Raw genomic sequence first — 14,103 nt, 5'->3', positions numbered from 1 at the left:
ATGTAAGGTATTTTTTGGCCATATTAGTGTCACTATCCTGAAAATGTTTTGGTTGCCATTAGCTGCGAAGCTTCTACTCCAGAACTTTAGTTATTCTCCACATTTGAAACATTGGGCTCAGCTTTCTCTCCCTTCGTGATTTCTTCTCTGCCCTATATTTGTCTTTCTGTACTTTTAAATTTTAAGTATTTTGATTAAACCAGGTCTGTCCATGTAGATCTTGTGTCTCAAAGTAAATGCTTTCATTCAGTGCACCTGTAAAAATGTATGCATTAGCTTAGACATTTTTATCAGGTCACTTTGTAGTAGAACAGAATGTTCTGAATCTCTGAAGGAAAACCAGAGAGAAATTTTGTTTTGATTATAAGTCTTGTCATTAAGCTCTCTTAATGTATAAGTAAATAAAGGCCTATTTGCTGTATATGTATATAAATGTAGAAATTATTTAGGGCTTTTTAAGAATTAAAAATAAGGTGTAACCATGAAATTCCTAATGTGCACATGTAATTAATGTGCATTTTATGCATAATAAATAGTGTAATGGCATTGGTAGTGAGAACTGTGGGTGTTAGCGTGTCTGAAATGCATACAATTTGGTACCCCTTTAGAAGAAAGAAATACAAACTGCAAAACATTTGGCCCATTCTTCCTGCTATGGTTATTACAACTACAAGATGCTACTAACTTGGAATTGTGACCAAATGAGGGAAGGTTCTGAATATGTTCATTTGTAAGGATGGAGATTGTGGTATTTCTGCTCTTTTAAGATTGATCTTCTTAAAGGGCTGTCAGGCTAATTTGCACAACTTATCACTTAATGGGCTAATAGCTGTTTATTCCTGCTTACTCTTCTGAATAGGCAGAAGGAAGCTCAGTGCTGCTGCTTCTACAGAGCCACCTGTAGTTTCTCAGGTCTAGTGAGGGGAGGATGGGAGGCAGGAGGTAGGAGAGTGGATTATGTGTTCTACCCATTCCTGGTCTTCTTAACTTGAGATAATTTTCTCAGTATAACAATCACAGCATTCCATGGTTGCTTGATTTTTTTATTAGAGATTTGTCAGAGCACAAAAGGCCAGGTAATTGTGGTTTATGAACAAAATGTATGGAGAGCATGTTGTTCTTAATACTCTGCTTTTGACTTATCACATACCTGCATTTCCTTAAAGTGGGTTAAAAAATGAAAGAAGAAATCTGAAAATATTTCATTAAACCATGGCTGCAGTTTCTATTTTGTCAGTCATCCATTTCCTCATGTTTGCACTCACATCAAATAATTTAAAATTTTCTTAAAAATACACTTGTATTTAATATTGTAAATAATGTTGAAATTAGGAAAGCAGCACAACGGTTTCTACTTCTGAGTAATTATGATATTTGAGAACAGAGACCTATTTTTTAATAGGGCACAATGCTTCATTGAGGCCTTTCATATGTACTATTAATCAGTTACTTCTTTCTTTTGTTTTTGTGCAAGTAACAGAAAATATGAACTCCGCTGCCCTAAATCCTGAGAAATTTTTATTGTTTTACAAAACATGAAATCCCATGGCGAAGTGACTCCTGGATTCTTTCATTCGGTGGCTCAACGTCACCACCATATTGTAGTTGCTGTGCCCCCATCCTGAGCGTATTAACTTACTTCTTAAGCTAGCTTTCTTCACGGCAGCAAAAAGGCTTCTGCAGTTTGAGTCATCACTTCCAGATAGGACAACTTTCATTTGAAGAAGAAGGACTGTTTTCCATATGTCTGTGTGTCTTTTTGTCCCTTATTTTTATTACCAAAATTGTCAAACACAGAAAATCTGAGAAAATTGTATAGTGAACACTCTTGAATATCCAATACTAGATTCTATAATTAACATTTTGTTGTATTTATCACGTTTAGTCATCTATCTATTCTTCTACTCATTCATCAGTTTTTCTTAGTTTTTTGATACATTTCAAAGTAAGTTGTAGTATCAGCATGTTTCACTTCAATATGCATGTTATTAACACTAGTTGAAAAATGTTTTTAATAAAAAAATTATAGATAAACTATAGTGAAATGTACAGATCTTAAGTGCACCATTTGATGAGTTTTGATAAACGTGTGTAAGCTGTGAAATCCAAACCTGTATTAAGATATGACCTCAAAAATTTCCCTCAGTTAATCCCTGCCCCTACTCCTCAGAGGCAACCACTTTAAAAATTTTTTTCCAACATATGTTAGTTTTACCTGTCTTAGAATTTCAGATTAATCATACATTATGAACTATTTTGTGTCAGGTATCTTTCACTCAGTATATGTTTTTGAGATTCACCCATGTTGTTGCATATATCAGTAGTTCTGATATTTACCCTTTTATTGCTAATACTCTATTGTATAAATATAGCATGGTTTGTTTAGTCATTCCTGTTGGACAGCTGGGCTGTTTCCAGTTTTTTGGCTGCTTTAACCATCCCACGGGATACACCATAATTGAGATACAGAGTAGTTTATTACTCCTAAAAACTTTCTTGTCCTATCCCTTTAAAAGTAACTATAAAGTTAACTCTTCTCCTGTCCATAACCCCTGGCAACCACTGATGTATTCTTATAAGAATGTTTGTAAATGCAATCATACATTATGTAACCTTTTGCAATTGGCTTTTTTCTTTTCTTTTTTAAAAATTTTTGTTGAGGTCATAACAGTTTATAACATTGTAAAATTTCACTTGTACATTATCATTTGTCAGTGTCACCATATAAATGCACCCCTTTACCCCTTATGCCCACCCCTAGACTCCCTTCCCCTCTGGTAACCACTAATCTGTTCTCGTTGTCCAGGTGTTTGTTCATCTTCCACATACGAGTGAAATCATACGGTGTTTGTCTTTCTCCGTCTGTCTTATTTCACTTAACATAATACCCTCAAGGTCCATCCATGTAGTTGCAAATGGGATGGTTTTGTCTTTTTTTATGGCTGACTAGTATTCCGTTGTGTGTGTATATATATGTATATTTTTGTGTGTGTGTGTGTGTGTGTGTGTGTGTGAGGAAGATCAGCCCTGAGCTAACATCCATGCTAATCCTCGTTTTTTTTTTGCTGAGGAAGACCGTCTCTGAGCCAACATCTATTGCCAGTCCTCCTTTTTTTTCCCCAAAGCCCCAGTATATAGTTGTATGTCATAGTTGCACATCCTTCTAGTTGCCGTATGTGGAACGCAGCCTCAGCATGGCCAGAGAAGTGGTGTGTCTGTGTGCGCCCGGGATCCGAACCTGGGCCGCCAGTAGCGGAGCACGTGCACTTAACCGCTAAGCCACGGGGCCGGCCCCATATATATATATATTTTGTGTGTGTGTGTGTGAGGAAGATCAGCCCCGAGCTAACATCCAATACTAATCCTCCTCTTTTTTTTTAACTTTTTTTTTTTTTACTGGGGGAGATTGGCCCTGGGCTAGCATCTGTGCCCATCTTCCTCTGCTTTATATGGGACACCGCCACAGCATGGCTTGACAAGCGGTGCATCAGTGTGTGCCCGGGATCCGAACCTGCAACCCCCTGGCCACCAAAGCTGAGCGTGCGCACTTAACTGCTTGCGCCACCGGGCCGGCCCTATTCCATTGTATATATAGACCACATCTTTATCCAATTATCAGTTGATGGGCACTTGGGTTGCTTCCCCGTCTTGGCTATTGTGAATAATGCTGCAGTGAACATAAGAGTGCGTAAGTCTCTTTGAAGTGTTAATTTCAGGTTCTCTGGATAAATATCCAGTAGTGAGCTAGCTGGATTGATTGTATGGTATTTTTAATTTTTGGAGAAATCTCCATACTGTTTTCGATAGTGGCTGCACCAGTTTGCATTCCCACCAGCAGTGTATGAGAGTTCTCTTTTCTCCACATCCTGTCCAACATTTGTTATTTTTTGTCTTGGTGATTATAGTCATTCTAACAGGTGTAAGGTGCTATCTCAATGTAGTTTTTTTTTTTTTTAATTTTTTTTTAAACTTTATTATTTTTCCCCCCAAAGCCCCAGTAGACAGTTGTAGGTCATAGTTCCACATCCTTCTAGTTGCTGTATATGGGACTCTGCCTTAGCATGGCCAGAGAAGCCGTGCATCGGTGCGCGCCCGGGATCCGAACCCAGGCCACCAGCAGCGGAGCGCGTGCACTTAACTGCCAAGCCATGGGGCTGGCCCTCAGTGTAGTTTTGATTTGGGTTTCTGTGATGATTAGTGATGTTGAACATCTTTTCATGTGCCTATTGGCCATGTGTATATCTTTGGAAAAATGTCTGTTGATATACTCTATTTTTTAGTTGGGTGGTTTGTTTTTTTGTTGTTGAGTTGTGTGAGTTCTTTATATATTTTGGAGATTAACTCCTTGTTAGATATATGATTTGCAAATATTTTCTCCCAGCTGGTGTGTTGTCTTTTTGTTTTGTTCCTTCAACAAGTGGGACTTCCTGGTTTCCTTTGCCTTGCAGAAGCTCTTTAGGCTGATGAAGTCCCACTTGTTTATTTTTTCTTTTGTTTCCCTCGCCCAGGTAGACATGGTATTTGAAAAGATCCTTCTAAGACTGATGTCACGGGCCGGCCTGGTGGCTTAGCAGTTAAGTGCGCGTGCTCCGCTACTGGCGGCCCGGGTTCGGATCTCGGGCACGCACCGATGCACCGCTTCTCCGGCCATGCTAAGGCCGCGTCCCACATACACCAACTAGAAGGATGTGCAACTATGCCATACAACTATCTACTGGGGCTTTGAGGAAGAAAAAAAGGAGGAGGATTGGCAATAGAAGTTAGCTCAGAGCCGGTCTTCCTCAGCAAAAAGAGGAGGATTAGCACGGATGTTAGCTCAGGGCTGATCTCCCTCACAAAAAAAAAAAAAAAAGACTGATGTCAAAGAGTGTACTGCCTATATTTTCTTCTAGGAGTTTTATGGTTTCAGATCTTACCTTCAAGTCTTTGATCCATTTTGAGTTAATTTTTGTGTATGGCAAAAGATAGTGGTCTACTTTCATTCTTTTGCATGTGGCTGTCCAGTTTTCCCAACACCGTTTATGAAGAGACTTTCCTTTCTCCATTGTATGTTCTTAGCTCCTTTGTCAAAGATTAGCTGTCTGTAGATGTGTGGTTTTATTTCTGGGCTTTCAGTACTGTTCCATTGATCTCTGTGTCTATTTTTATGCCAGTACCATGCTGTTACTATAACTTTGTAGTAAATTTTTGAGTCAGGGATTATGATTCCTCTTTCTCAGGATTGCCTTAGCTATTCGCAGTCTTTTGTTGCCCCATATGAATTTTAGAATTCTTTGTTCTATTTCGGTGAAGAATGTCATTGCAATTCTGATTGGGATTGCATTGAATCTGTAGATTGCTTTAGGTAGTGTGGACATTTTAACTATATTCTTCCAATCCATGTGCATGGAATATCTTTCCGTTTCTTTATGTCATCATCCATTTCTTTCAATAGTGTCTTATAGTTTTCAGTGTATCAATCTTTCACCTCCTTGGTTAAATTTATTCCTCGATATTTTATTCTTTTTGTTATGATTGTGAATGGGATTGTATTCTTGAGTTCTCTTTCTGTTAGTTCGTTATTAGAGTATAGAAATGCAACCAATTTTTGTAAGCTGATTTTGTACCCTGAAACTTGGCTGTAGTTGTTGATTATTTCTAGTAGTTTTCTGATGGATTCTTTAGGGTTTTCTCTATATAAAATCATGTCGTCTGCAGACCGTGAGACTTTCACTTCTTCATTGCCTATTTGGATTCCTTTTATTTCTTTTTCTTGCCTAATTGCTCTGGCCCAAACCTCCAGTACTATGTTGAATAAGAGCGGTGAGGATGGGCACCCTTGTCTTGTTCCTGTTCTCAGAGGAATGGGTTTCAGTTTTTCCCCACTGAGTATGATGTTGGCTGTGGTTTTGTCATATATGGCCTTTGTTATGTTGAGGTAATTTCCTTCTATACCCATTTTTATTGGGAGTTTTTACCATAAATGTATGTTGGATCTTTTCAAATGCTTTCTCTGTGTCTATTGAGATGATCATGTGGTTTTTATTTTTTTTATTTTATTTTATTTTTTATTTATTTATTTTTTCCCCCAAAGCCCCAGTAGGTTTGTTGTATGTCATAGCTGCACATCTTCTAGTTGCTGTCTGTGGGACACGGGCTCAGCATGGGCGGAGAAGCGGTGCGTCGTTGCGCGCCCGGGATCCGAACCCGGGCCGCCAGCAGCGGAGCGTGCGCACTTAACTGCTAAGCCACGGGGCCGGCCCTATCATGTGGTTTTTATACCTCATTTTGTTAATGTGGTGTATCACATTGATTGATTTGCAGATGTTCAACCATCCCTGCATCCCTGGTATAAATCCCACTTGATCATGGTGTATGATCCTTTTAATGTATTGCTGTATTTGGTTTGCCAATATTTTGTTGAGGATTTTTGCATCTGTGTTCATCAGTGATATTGGTCTGTAATTTTCCTTCCTTGTGTTGTCCTTGTCTGGCTTTGGGATCAGGGTGATACGGGCCTTGTAAAATGTGTTAGGAATTGTTCCATCTTCTTCAACTTTTTGGAATAGTTTGAGAAGGAGAGGTATTAAATCTTCTTTGAATGTTTGGTAGAATTCTCCAGAGAAGCCATCTGGTCCTGGACTTTTATTTTTTTGGGAGGTTTTTAATTACTGTTTCAGTCTCTTTACTTGTGATTGGTCTATTCAGATTCTCTGTTTCTTCTTGATTCAGTTTTGGGAGGTTATATGAGTCTAAGAATTTATCCATTTCTTCTAGACTATCCAATTTGTTGGCATATAGTTTTTCATAGTATTCTCTTATAATCCTTTGTATTTCTGTGGTATCTATTGTAATTTCTCCTCTTTCATTTCTAATTTTATTTATTTGAGCCTTTTGTCTTTTTTTCTTAGTGAGTTTGGCTAAGGATTTGTCAGTTTTGTTTATCTTCTCTAAGAACCAGCTCTTAGTTTCATTGATCATTTCTACTGTTTTTTTGGTTTCAATTTCATGTATTTCTGCTCTAATTTTTATTATTTCCCTCCTTCTGCTGACTTTGGGCTTTGTTTGTTCTTCTTTTTCTAATTCTGTTAGATGTACTTTAAGGTTGCTTATTTGAGATTTTTCTTGTTTGTTAAAGTGGGCCTGTATTGCTATGAGTTTCCCTCTCAGGACTGCTTTAGCTGCATCTCATGAGTTGGTATGGTGTATTTTTATTTTCATTTGTCTCCAGATATTTTTTGATTTCCCCTTTAAGTTCTTCAATGATCCATTGGTTGTTCATTAGCGTGTTGTTTAGTCTCCACATATTTTTCACTTTCCCAGTTCTTTTCTTGTTGTTGATTTCCAGTTTCATAGCATTATGGTCAGAAAAGATGCTTGTTATGATTTCAATCTTCTTAAATTTATAGAGGCTTGCCTTGTTTCCCAGCGTATGGTCTATCCTTGAGAATGTTCCATGTGCACTTGAGAACAATGTGTATTCTGCTGTTTTTGGATTGAATGTTCTATGTATATCTATTAAGTCCATCTGGTCTTGTTTTTCATTTAATTCCAGTATTTCCTTGTTGACTTTCTGTCTCGATGATCTATCCATTGATGTAAGTGGGATATTAAGGTTCCCTACTATTATTGTGTTGTTAATATCTCCTTTGAGGTTTGTTAATAGTTGCTTTATGTATTTTGGTGCTCCTCTGTTGGGTGCATATATATTTATAAGTGTATATTTATAAGTGTTATTTCTTCTTGGTGGAGTGTCCCTTTTATCATTATATATTGCCCCTCTTTGTCTCTCATTGCCTGTTTTATCTTGAAGTCTACTTTTTCTGATACAAGTATGGCAACACCTACTTTCTTTTGTTTGCTATTAGCTTGGAGTGTCATCTTCCAGCCCTTCATTCTGAGCCTGTGTTTATCTTTAGAGCTGAGATATGTTTCCTGGAGGCAGCATATTGTTGGGTCTTGTTTTTTAATCCATCCAGCCACTTTGTGTCTTTTTTTTTGGGGGGGAGGAAAATCAGCCCTGAGCTAACATCCATGCCAATCCTCCTCTTTTTGCTGAGGAAGACCGGTTCTGAGCTAACATCTATTGCCAATCCTCCTCCTTTTTTTCCCTTTTTCTCCCCAAAGCCCCAGTAGATAGTTGTATGTCATAGTTGCACATCCTGCTAGTTGCTGTATGTGGGACGCTGCCTCAGCATGGCCGGACAAGCGGTGTGTCGGTGCGCATCCGGGATCCGAACCCAGGCTGCCAGCAGCGGAGCGCGTGCACCCAACTGCTAAGCCACAGGGCCGGCCCCAGCCACTTTGTGTCTTTTGGGGAATTCAATCCATTTATTGATTGTGATTTAATATATGAGTGATTATTGATTTATGAGGGCTTAATGCTGTGCAATTGGCTTTTTTCACTCAGCATAATGACTTTGAGATCCATTCAGGTTGTTGCATTGTTCATTTCTTTTTATTGCTGAGTAATATTTGTGTGGATATACCACTCTTTGTATGTCTCTTCATCTATTGAAGGATATTTGGGTTGTTTCCAGTTTTTTACAATTATGAATAGAGCTGCTATTAAATAATCAAGCACAGGTGTTTGTGTGAACATGAGTTTTATTTCCCTAAGCTAGATAGGCAGGAATGGGATGGCTGAGTCATATGGTAGGTGAATTTAGGTATGGTTTTCTTTGTATTCTACTTGGGGTTCACTGAACTTCTAGAATCTGTAAATTTATGTCTTGCATCTAATTTGGGAAATTCTTGGTTGTTATTTCTTCATTTGTTTTCTTGCCCTATTGTCTCTCTTTTCGGGGGGCTCCACTTGTGTGTATGTTCAACGTTTTGATACTATCTCACATATCACTGATGCTTTGTTCAGTGTTTGTTTTTCAACCTTTTTTTCCCTTAGATCATTTCTTTGACTTTGTCTTCAAGTTCAGGTTTTTTTCTGCCATCTCTTATCTGCTATTAAGCCCATCTAGTTAATTTTTAAATTCAATTATTTTTTTAGTTCTAGAATTTCCAGTTGATTCTCTTTCATATTTTCTTGTTTCTCTAATTAGATCTCCTAGCCATTCATTATGAGCATTTAAAAAATTTTTCCTTGATCACAGTTGTGACAGTTACTTTAAAATCTTTGACTATTAATGATAACATCTTGGTCATCTGAAGTCAGTTTCTGTTGATTGTCTTTTCTTTTGCTTTTGTTTTATATTTTCTGTTTCATTGTATGTCTAATAATTTTGGTTTGTATACTGGCCTTTGTGAGTGAATCATACATTGTGGAGTCTGAATCGTGTTATGTTTTCTTTTATATATATATATATTTTTTTTTAATTAGGGGCTGAACTTGGCTGGACCCATTTTAAATACAGTCTTTGTTGTAATGGGCGGCATCTGAAATCTATATTAATTTCTTTTAGCCATTGCTAGGCTGCTCGAATTCTGCCCAGTGCACGTGTAGTTTAGGGATCAGAAATTTGGGCATTGTTTTTATGTGCAGTTGAGCGTGCCCACTCTGTTGTTCTTTCCTGGATTTATCCCGTGATTTTCTGGTCCTGAGTTTGTCCTGAACTCTTTCTTCTGTTTTTTCTTATTAGTAAAACTGTGTTTCTATTTAAGTTTTGACTTCCCTACCTGGGCTGCCCAGGGTCTGCCTCCAAACAAAAAGTTCGAAATAAATAAATAAAATCCTGTGAACTCAACCAGTGCCATTACATTCTTCTAAGTGTCAACTCTGGGCCAGCCCCGTGGCTTAGTGGTTAAGTGCATGCGCTCTGCTACTGGCGGCCCGGGTTCGGATCCCGGGCGCGCACCGACGCACTGCTTCTCCGGCCATGCTGGGGCCGCGTCCCACGTACAGCAACTAGAAGAATGTGCAGCTATGACATACAACTATCCACTGGGGCTTTGGGGGAAAAATAAATAAATAAATAAAATTATAAGTGTCAACTCCCTTCCAGTTTTTGCCTGCTCTTAATCACTCTCTGGTGCCTTCAGGTAGTTGTTCTTTATGTTTTGTCCAGAATTTATAGTTGTTATCTGCAGGGGGGTTGGTCCAATAAGAGCTTCTCCTATGTTGACGGAAATGTGTGTGTGGTTTTTTTTTTTTTTTTAAGATTTTTATTATTTATTTATTTTCCCCTCGAAGCCCCAGTAGATAGTTGTATGTCATAGCTGCACATCCTCCTAGTTGCTGTATGTGGGACGTGGCCTCAGCATGGCCGGAGAAGTGGTGCGTTGGTGCGCGCCCAGGATCCAAACCCAGGCCGCCAGCAGCAGAGCACGCGCGCCTAACCGCCAAGCCACGGGGCCAGCCCGAAATGTGTTTTTTATATAAGTAAGGAACTTTTTCCCTGTAATCCCCTGTTTGTATTTCTTTTATCTCTTTAGTCAGAATTGCGTGACATGCTTATGCCTAAATCATTCATAGGCAAAGGGAATGACTAATGATTCTTAAAGTGTTGTCCTAGGACCCCTAAGGGTCTCTGAGACTTTCAGGGGGTTCATGAGGTCAGAAGCATTTCATAGTAACCCTACCCTGTTACTTGCCTCTTTGACTCTTACTTTCTCATGGGTCTTGAGTATAGTTTTCTAGAGGCTGCATGGCATGTTACATTGCAACAGATTGAATGCAGAAGATATGAGACTCCAACTATCTTCTATTAAGCCAGACATTAAAGAGATTTGCAAAAATGTAAAGTGTCTTAATAAATTTATTGTTTTGGAAAAGTTATTTTTCGTAAAAATATGTTTTTAATTTTAACATGCAATTGCTTTATTGCTATTTTTAAACAAGTTAATAAGTATTTTAAAATAGCCTCAGTTCTAGTTTCTTTCTTTTTTTTTTTTTTTTGTGAGGAAGACCAGCCCTGAGTTAACATCCATGCTGATCCTCCTCTTTTTGCTGAGGAAGACTGGCTCTGAGCTAACATCTATTGCCAGTCCTCCTTTTTTTCCCCAAAGCCCCAGTAGGTAGTTGTATGTCGTAGTTGCACATCCTTCTAGTTGCTGTATGTGGGACGTGGCTGCAGCATGACTGGAGAAGCTGTGCGTCGGTGCATGCCTGGGATCCGAACCCGGGCCGCCAGTAGCGGAGCGTGCGCACTTAAGCGCTAAGCCACAGGGCCGCCCATCAGTTCTAGTTTCTAATACATTAAATACGGATAGAGATGACCCATGTAAACTAAAGCTCTCTGGGTCTGATCCTTAATAATTTTAAGAGTGTAAAGGCAATCTGAGCCCAGAAGGTTGGAGTCGGGCTGATTTACACTAATCATGATTCACGTCCTGAGACTGAGAATTAGGCTCATCTCCAGTTTGATATATGTGACCCTGTGTTCGGTGGATATGTGAACAACATTGAGGTTAGGTTAAAAAGGAAGAGGGTGGGCCGGCCCCGTTGCTTAGTGGTTAAGTGCGCACGCTCTGCTACTGGCGGCCTGGGTTTAGATCTGGGCGCGCACCAACGCACCGCTTGTCCAGCCATGCTAAGGCAGTGTCCCATATACAGCAACTAGCAGGATGTGCAACTACAACATACAATTATCTACTGGGGCTTTAGGGAGAAAAAGGGGAAAAAAAAAAAGGAGGAGGATTGGCACTAGATGTTAGCTCAGGGCCGGTCTTCCTCAGCAAAAAAGAGGAGGATTGACATGGATGTTAGCTCGGGGCTGATCTTCCTCACACACACACACACACACACACACACACACAAAGTAAGAAGGTTAATGGTTGCTGGGCAGCCATCCCATATGCTCAGTTAGTGTATTATATTCAATTCCATGGAGTAAAACATGCAGTTGGGTTAATAGTCAAGATGCCTCATTCTAAAGTAAAAGTTTTGATATCTTTTAGTTATAAACTTAATTTATGTTGATATTGATTCCATTAATTTTTCTTACGAGATTTTTGAGTACAGGGTTGGATCCTAGTTTCTTTGATATAAGATCCAAATACTTTCTTTAATTCAGCCTTTGAAAAGTACGTTTAAAATTTTGGGTAATAATATAGATTAATATTGATAAATATGTGAACACTAAATATTCTGTGTATGTTAAACTCAGGTTTTATGTGAAATCCTAGAATATTTCCTGCTTAAAAATAAGTTTCACGGTTTGAGATTTATCCCATGCCCGTCTCTAATTACTAGAGATTCCTGGGTACCCCATCATGGACTCAGCATGGCCGGAGAAGCGGTCGCGCCCGGGATCTGAACCCGGGCCGCCAGTAGCGGAGCGCGCACTTAACTGCTAAGCCACAGGGCCGGCCCCATGACCTGGGCATTTTGTAATAAAACATTTTGGTATTTACCAGTATGCCTCAAACTTTAGTGTGCATGTGTAATCACCGAAGGATCTTATTAAAATGCAGAATTGATTTAGTAGTTTCAGTAGGATCTGAGATTCTGCATTTCTAACAAGCTCCCATGGGATGCTGCTTCTGTTCCTTGTTCAAAACTGAATAGCAAGGCTCTATAACCTGCAGGAGAAGGAGAAAGATGTGAATCCTATCAATCCTATCCTATCAAACCGTGAAACTTATTTTTAAGCAGGAAATATTCTAGGATTTCACATAAAACCTGAGTTTAACATACACAGAATATTTAGTGTTCACATATTTATCAATATTAATCTATATTATTACCCAAAATTTTAAACGTACTTTTCAAAGGCTGAATGTACCTGCCTTTTCTCATTTTGTCCCTCAAACGGGTAGTGATTCTGATATTGGGCTTCTGTAATTATAAGCTTTATATATAAGAAAGATGGCAAAACAAGGGCAGATTTGGAAGATTCATATATAGGTTAATAGCAGGAACCTTTGATCTTGCCCTTAAATTTCCTTAGTGTTTTATTTCTGTATCGTAGTTGTTGGACAATATAAGTTGGATTTATTCTTTACTCCACGTTTAACTTCTTTTTCTGAGTATCATAGGCAGTGGAAAACTTGATTTGAACATGTGGTTTTACAACTCTTCTCTCTAATTTTCTTGCAGGCATTGATCAATATGACAGAGATAGCATCATAAATGACTTTAAGAATGGGACCTGCAAACTTCTCGTGGCTACCTCTGTTGCTGCCCGAGGTCTAGATGTGAAACATCTGATTCTTGTAGTAAATTACAGCTGCCCTAACCATTATGAGGATTATGTGCACCGAGCAGGACGGACTGGAAGAGCAGGCAACAAAGTAAAAAGAATTTTTCTAAAACAACTTTTAAAAAAGTTTTTTTAAAGTTGATTTCTATTATATTAAAATATAGGTGTTTCTTTAGGATTTTAAGGAGTAGATAATAGGAGTTATGGGGACATTTTGAAAATCCTCAATCATCAGAGAATGGAGAATAGTTGATGTTCATCATTTATATACATATACGTGTCTGAGTATTGTTAAAATTATCAGATACCTAGCTGTTCTCTTTAGGCAGATAGTGTTAACTGTTTGTGTTAACCTTTTAGGTTTGTTTTTTCCTGCCTAAAAATTTTTATATACCTATATATATATACACATGCATATAGTTTGGGATCTTTCATTACTTTTTTAAAAAATATGGGATCATAAAATACATTCATACCCACACCTATCACCCCTGTTCCTTCCTCTCCCTTCCTCCCCAACACACAATTGTATTACTAGCTTTTTTGATTCATTTGTATTCTGGTAAGTATATAGGTCTAAGTTACTCCTTTTTTTTTTTTTTTTTTATAATTTTATTTATTTATTTTTTCCCCCAAAGCCCCAGTAGATAGTTGTATGTCACAGTTGCACATCCTTCTAGTTGCTGTATATGGGACGCGGCCTCAGCATGGCCGGAGAAGTAGTGCATCGGTGCGCCCCCGGGATCAGAACCCGGGCCGCCAGCAGCAGAGCGCGCGCACTTAACAGCTAAGCCACGGGGCTGGCCCTAAGTTACTCTTTTTGAAGGCAGCAGAATATTCTGTTCTTGGAAGCATTGATGATGATATATTTGATATTCCAACCCTGGACTTTTCTGCATTCTGAAGCAATAATAATATTAATAGCAGTATGTTATTTTTATGGAGTACTTATTAAGTGCCAGGCACTGTTCTAAGTCATCCTCTCAACTTCCCTTTGAGGTGGATGTTACCCCAATCAATAGATGAGAAA

The 14,103-nt window shown here is 38.6% G+C and overlaps 1 protein-coding gene across 1 annotated transcript in view; it reads left to right on the top strand.

Annotated features, from left to right (window-relative positions):
- The window catches only part of DDX46 (DEAD-box helicase 46), a 71,315-nt gene that overhangs the window by 39,249 nt on the left and 17,963 nt on the right, over positions 1 to 14,103 (top strand). Inside the window, exon 16 of the mRNA XM_004420186.3 lies at positions 12,971 to 13,164. Within this exon, the coding sequence (XP_004420243.1) occupies positions 12,971 to 13,164 (194 nt within the window). The remainder of the gene's footprint in view (positions 1 to 12,970; positions 13,165 to 14,103) is intronic.

This window comes from Ceratotherium simum, chromosome 4 (assembly GCF_057802395.1).
Source record: "Ceratotherium simum simum isolate JZ-2026a chromosome 4, ASM5780239v1, whole genome shotgun sequence".
Classification (NCBI taxonomy): domain Eukaryota; kingdom Metazoa; phylum Chordata; class Mammalia; order Perissodactyla; family Rhinocerotidae; genus Ceratotherium; species Ceratotherium simum.
The sequence above is the reverse complement of the archived record's forward strand: the minus strand, read 5'-3'. Positions and strand labels throughout refer to the sequence as shown.